Raw genomic sequence first — 6,745 nt, 5'->3', positions numbered from 1 at the left:
GTAAAGTCACGTAAAAGGGAAATAATAAAATAATAAAAAGAAAACATTATACAATTCTTACGATGTTTCGGCCACAACGCAAGCAGATTATTATTTTATTATTTCCCTTCTACGGTTCTTCAGCGAAAGAACCAAGAAGATTAATCTTTAAATCGAAAGAAAAAACGCACTTGGCCCTGCAGCGCGTCGAGGCTTTAGGGGGCACTTTCACCTTTGCCTGTGTGGAGGAGGAGGGGGGAGGGGCGGTCGCTTAGAGGCCTCGCGGGCGATCGAGCGGCGTTTGCGTCCTCCACCACAACCACCACCACCACCACCACAACTACAACAACCACAACAACAAACCCAGTACGTGTCTACTCGTTTATAAATTATGATTGTTATTGTTGCTATTATTGTTGTTGTTAAACGATAGAAAATCTAGAGCTTGTTCCCCTCTCGCCGTGTGTTGTACTCGCGCTGAGGCCTACACGTTCGGGCCCTGAGGCTCGCCAGCAAAAATCGCCGGGGTTATCGATAACAAATCGATAACAAATCGATAGCAAATCGATCTCTAACGCGTGTTTGTCTCTGTGTGTTGCCAAGTTAGTGGGGAGCGGTGGTGCAGCGGTTAGCGCGCTGCGCTCACGGCCACCACCGGTAACGTTCCTGGGCCTCCTCCCCTAGGTCGACTCAGCCTCAAATGAGTACCTGGTGCGCTGTGTGGTCAACATCGTCGCTGGGGGAGACAAAGGCGGCCGGGCGTGCTTGTGGTCCCCCCTCTGTGTGTGCCACAGTGCCGGTAGCCTTCATAGCTTGCTGCTCGCTAACACCACTTGCCCCTACAGCTAACATGTTACAGGCTACACGAGGGGGGGGGGGAATCTTTGCGTGTTTATTTTACGTCTTCGTTAACAAGTTTCATCATTTGTCGCGGGTAATCATCATTGTTGTTGTTTTAGGTGACGCCTTTGCTGGCAATGTGGGGAGGAACGCGTTGCGTGTGGACTCGCTCGCTCGCTCGCTCCCTACAAACACTTTTACGAGCGTGTGCGTGACAAATGTTGTTGTTGTTGTTGTTTATTAGTTGTTATTGTTGTTGTTACAGCAAGTGTACACATTGTGTACAGTTCGATTCAAATGTGGAAGTGCTCTGGGACGGGTGTGCAAATTAACGCGTTCACCGCGATGATGATGATGGTGGTGGTGGTTGTTGTTGTTGTTGTCGGATTTGCATTGCGTACACGGTAACAATGGGTCATGTTTACTTTGAACCTCATTTGCCAGTAAAAATATGATAATTGTTTTTTTACCCTTCTATCTGACATCAAAACTGACACCTTATTACAAGGAGTCATGTTTGCATAGACCACAATACCTGCAGTCATAATGCAAACAAAAAACATAACTCTGATAATATATGCACTGTCCTTGAAGTTGATAAGGAAAGCTGTCTCGGGTGTGGACCAATCAACTTCAAGGACAGTGTACATTATCAGAGTTGTGTTTTTTGTTTGCATTATGACTGCAGGTATTGTGGTCTATGCAAACATGACTCCTTGTAATAAGGTGTCAGTTTTGTTGCCAGATAGAAGGGTAAAAAAACAATTATCAATGGGTCATGTTTATCGTTAGTTTACTATAAACACGCTTCTGGGAGCAGGTAACAATTATTAACATTGTGGATTCATTACGTACATATACGTTGCTATAAACACGCCACGTGCCAAACTATACGGCTTGTTAGGATAGGATAACGTTTCGGGCAATATCCCTACTCCAGAGCAGGAAGTCGTTTATTCGCCTTTTGAAGAGTTTTGTTCAACTAAATCGGTGTCAACAAACGCGATTCGTTGTTCGTAGTGCTCGCACAAACAATGGAAACGCTGTCTCGTACCTTTAAAACAATTGGGCTGATGTAAAAAAATACACAGAATGTGTACAGTACACAGGATAGTAAGATATCACAACGTGGGAGCTACTCACGATTATTGTGACCGAGTGAGTTTATGTCGCCCGATGTGTTTCGAGTACAGATTTATCGTTGTGTTCTGTTATTAAGCCCTTCTTGGAGATGTTAACTACCTCGCCTGGTACACAGGAGGTCGTGGGTTCGATCCTGACCCTGAAACCTGCTGCTGTATATTTGGAATTTGCGTCTCTCTCTCCGTGGTGAGATGTTAACTACCTCGCCTGGTATACAGGAGGTCTTGGGTTCGATCTCGACCCTGACGCCTGCTGTATATTTGGAGTTTGCGTGTCTCTCCGTGGTGAGATGTTAACTACCTCGCCTGGTATACAGGAGGTCGTGGGTTCGATCTCGACCCTGACGCCTGCTGTATATTTGGAGTTTGCGTGTCTCTCTCCGTGGTGAGATGTTAACTACCTTGCCTGGTATGCAGGAGGTCATGGTTTGACCCCGACCCTAATGCTTGCAGTATAGTTTGAGTTTGCATTTTCCCTCTCTCTCCCCCTGTGGTCGCGTGGATTTTTCTCCGGGTCCTCCGGTTTTTCCCCTCCACATTTAGACTCAACATCACGCGTTTAGAGTATTTGGCCAGCAAGGAATGTTCACGTGATAAGCCACTTCGTTGAGATATCAATTTTGGCCAGTTCGCTTCTGAAAAAATAGTTATTATAGCTCAGTGGGCCTTACCTGGTAAATAAAACATAGTTTCATTTTTAGTTTTGTTATGAAGCATTGTTCGCGGATTTGAGTTGAGCAATTTTTGTCTGAATCTTGTGTTGATATTGTGTTGATAATTGTTTTCTTCCTAGGTTTTTTTTGCCCAATTCAGCAATTGTTTCTTGCCGTGGTTGTCCCACCTGATGACGGGCGCTTGTGTTGCGCCCGAAACGTCGTGATTTAATTTATTTTGTTTTATACCTACGTGACTTTACCGAAAGAACCAAAGAGTAATTGTATTCTTGCATATCATAAAATGTTAAGTAGCTATGTGCCAGTTTAGAGGTCTGCTAGGCACGTTGAGAGGACTTCACGGGGAGAGAGTTTGTGTATTTTTTTTACTATTCCTGGATTACTACATGGTCCAAAGTTTGCGTTGCATGGCCACAAATGTGTCTTTCATTTATCATTTATGAGCGAGATGTGAGCATTGGCCTGTTAGTGTTCTGATGGGGTTAATGGTTACACCAGAGTTTGAGATGTTTGAGTCTGGAATGAGGTGTTCATTTTGGACATCCGCATTTTTACACCCTTCTGATTATGGGTGAGCTTCTAAGTTGCATACATTATGCTTCTACAATGTATGTGTGTATGTTGAACCTCTTTCGCACTGTATGTAGCTAACCGTACTAATTCAGAATCAGAATATTTATACTGCAGGAGGAATCCGATGAGCTATGAAGCGCTTTCTTTTCACATGTCCAGTAGGGACACGGGGTAAGAATGTTACAGCAACAATCGATAACTAAGTAATTGGAGGTTCGGCTGGATTCTTGTGCAGAGAAGTTGAGTTTTCAGGTCTATACGGCGTACAGCCGTTTCAATGCGAGAAAGCGCATTTTTTCGTCTGTTTGTGTTTCTCCCTTGTGATGGGACTTTGTAGGATGAACGTTGAGATTTATGAGGGCACGGGGTGACCAGTAAGGTCGGAATTGGTCTGTAATAAGGTAGGGCACTGATAAGCAGTTGACGGGTATGATGATAGCTGGCGCCAAACTGTGCCACACACCCTCCCGCATGGCCTTGTGGGAGCCCTCTGTATCGACAAAGTTATTTAAAAGTTATTTTATTTCAGGTTTTCTTCCGGTAAAAAGGTTGACGATTTCATGAGTTTAATTGTTCATGTGTTCGCATTTGTCCGGTCAAAATAGACGGTGCCGCCGCCGCCACCACCGACGGCCAGCCCATAACGTCGCGATGGACAAGAAAGGCCACGCGTTGTCCGTCACGGCCTTCCCACTGGACGCCGAGGGGAACCTGATGGAGGACGCTCCCAGGCCGCCGGTGCCCGGCAAGGAAGACCGCCCCCGCGCCGGCTGCCGCATCGCCGCCTCCAAACCCTCGGCGGGCAACGGAGCGTCCGCGGCCGCCGCCGAGCGCGCCGCCGCGGGTGCCAAGTGGTGCACGCCGCGACGGCACGACTACGACCTGGGCTTCGAGCCCGAGGGCAGCGCCAGCGCCGCGGCGCCGTACGCCCGCTGCGGCGAGACGCTGCCGGCGCTGCTGGGCGACCCGGACGGCGCGCACCTCCTGCGCGCGTTCCTGCACGAGCGCGGCCTCGTCGACCTGGTCGACTTCTGGTTCGCGTGCAAGGGCCTGCGCAAGCAGCCGCGCGCACGCACCGCCCGCGCCGCCCGCGCCATTTACAAGCGCTACGTGGCGGACGTGGGCGGCGTGGTGGCGTCCCGCCTCAAGCCGTCGACGCGCTCCGCCGTGCGGGAGGCCGTGCTGGCGCAAGCGGCGGGTGGCGCCGGCGGAGGCGATTGCGGAGCAGGCGGGGGGGGGGAGGGAGCGTTTGACCGGGCGCAGGGCGAGGTGCAGCGCTGCCTGGAGGAGGCGGCGTACCCGGCGTTCCTGCGCTCGGACGCGTACCTGCGCCACGCGCTTGCGGAGAGCGCCGGCGGCAAGGATCACGGGAAGGTGGTGCTGCTGGTTCGGCCGCCAAACGATGCTGCGCAGGAGGAGCAGCAGCAGCAGGAGGAGGAGGCAGCAGCGCCGGTTGGGACAGAGTGGACGGAACGTGGTTTTGGTGGGCTGCTGCAGTCGGAGCCGTAAGTCTGACCCAGCGATCAGAATCACGATCTTTATTTAGACGGCGGGAGGAATCCGATGAGCTATGAAGCTCTTTTTCACGGATGTCCAGTGTGGGCGGGTCAGGAAGGCGATGATTTGGTGGTGGAGATTTCGACTGGCACTTCTCACGATGCAGATTATGAAATCATAGTCCTGCTTCTCGTCTTCATCATCATCATCATCATCGGCCATGATCAATCCACTGCTGGATGAAGTGCTCCCTAAGCCATCTCCATCTTTCAAGGTCTTGGGATGTTACAATCCATGCAGTTCCTGTACACGAGCAGATTTTATCCCTGCAGTGGATGTAGTCTCGTAAGCGTTTTCCTCCTTTGGCCGTCATTACGTCATTAGTCTCAACAACATTCCATCATCATCCCTTCTACCAACGCAAGCTGAATGTTTTTAATTTCATCACGCAGCCGATGTCATGGTTATAAGTGTGATTGAGCAAATTGATGATTGGCAATTTAACAGTGGGATTTCCCCCCACTCATTGCTCTCAAATAAAATGCAATTGCTCTGAGGAGCAAGTTGAATTTCACCGCTGGTGGAACGGCCACTGGGCGTTTCGGTGGATACGGTTCGTATACTCCTCGAATGAAATTAATTTCTATTAAGAACTTCTCGATGAATAATGAGTAGCACTTTTTCTAAGATTTGGTATAGACCTCCAGTAGGTTAACTCGGCCTAAAACGATCATTTGCGGCCCACTTGCGCTGGGGAGACCTAGGTTGCCATATATGCGACACCTCCTCACCTAGCTTCCCGGGCTTAACAGTTTCTCGCGAACAGCACTTGCCCCGACAGCCCATGTACGGGGGGGGGGATCTTTCTCTCTTGTGTATCTGTGCGTTTGCAGACTGTCCGTGGCGACGTCGTGCCGGTACGACCCGGCAAACAGCGTCAACGACAGCGAGTGCGCCGCGTCGAGCGGAGGCACCGCCACGGACGATGGCGCCTCCGTGGCCGATAGCGCCAGGTGAGCGCCGGCCAAGCCCACGTGATGATCGCCCCGACCCACCGGTTCCTCATTCCGGCACAGTCACAATCGCCCCGATTTGCCGGGTTCCTGTCTCTGGCGGTCTGGTTATAATCTCCCCGATCTGCCCAGGTCCTTCCGCTTGGCACGGTTATGAACTTGCAGATCGACTGGGCAGCACGGTGGTGAGATGTTAACTCCCTCGCCTGGTATGCATGAGGTTGAGGGTTCGATCCCGACCCTGACGCCTGCCGTATATTTGGAGTTACGTATCTCTCCCTCTCTCATCATCACCACGGTGGTGAGATGTTAACTCCCTCGCCTGGTATGCATGAGGTTGGGGGTTCGATCCCGACCCTGACGCCTGCCGTATATTTGGAGTTACGTATCTCTCCCTCTCTCATCATCACCACGGTGGTGAGATGTTAACTTTCTCGCCTGGTATTAAATGGTATTAAATGAGTACCTGGTGTGGTGTGTAAACATCGCCAGTGGCGTGGTGCTGGCCACCCACCACCCCCTCTTGCACCGTGCCGGCCTTCATAGGTGCTCGGTAACAGTCTGTTAAGGCTATATGGGGGATCTTTGTCTTTTTTTGTTGAACTTCTTTCGCACCGTACGTAGCCAACCGCGCTTATTGGAGGTGCGGGGTGAGGACAACAAACCAAGCACAAAGAGAGATTCTGAAATAAATTAGTTTTCAATTTAGATTTTAGAAGTTGCAGTGGCTTCCTAAAATTGTTGCCACATGTGCGTGGATTTTCTATGGGTACACACGTCAAGAGATGGGAGTGTTCGTTTCTAACTTTTACAGAACGTTGCGTTTCTCCATTACCAGGTGTCCGATCCGATCGGATGGCCGGTATAGCAGCTGGATTGAATCCATCTGTGCGGAGCTCTGCCACCCGTATTTTAGTTTGCCACGGAAAAGTATTTGCGTTCGGCACGGAAAGTATTTGCGTTCACCGGGAAATTTATTTGCGTTCACCGGGAAATTTATTTGCGTTCACAGGGAAATTGATTTGCG

The 6,745-nt window shown here is 50.2% G+C and overlaps 1 protein-coding gene across 1 annotated transcript in view; it reads left to right on the top strand.

Annotated features, from left to right (window-relative positions):
- Positions 1-234: 234 nt before the first annotated feature.
- Positions 235-6,745, top strand: part of LOC144735937 (axin-1-like) — a 30,664-nt gene continuing 24,153 nt past the window's right edge. Inside the window, 3 exon segments of the mRNA XM_078618528.1 lie at positions 235-345; positions 3,814-4,713; positions 5,599-5,718. Of these exon segments, the coding sequence (XP_078474654.1) occupies positions 3,860-4,713; positions 5,599-5,718 (974 nt within the window). The 5' untranslated portion in view covers positions 235-345; positions 3,814-3,859.

This window comes from Lampetra planeri, chromosome 58 (assembly GCF_965212315.1).
Source record: "Lampetra planeri chromosome 58, kcLamPlan1.2.h2, whole genome shotgun sequence".
NCBI lineage: Eukaryota > Metazoa > Chordata > Hyperoartia > Petromyzontiformes > Petromyzontidae > Lampetra > Lampetra planeri.
The sequence above is the reverse complement of the archived record's forward strand: the minus strand, read 5'-3'. Positions and strand labels throughout refer to the sequence as shown.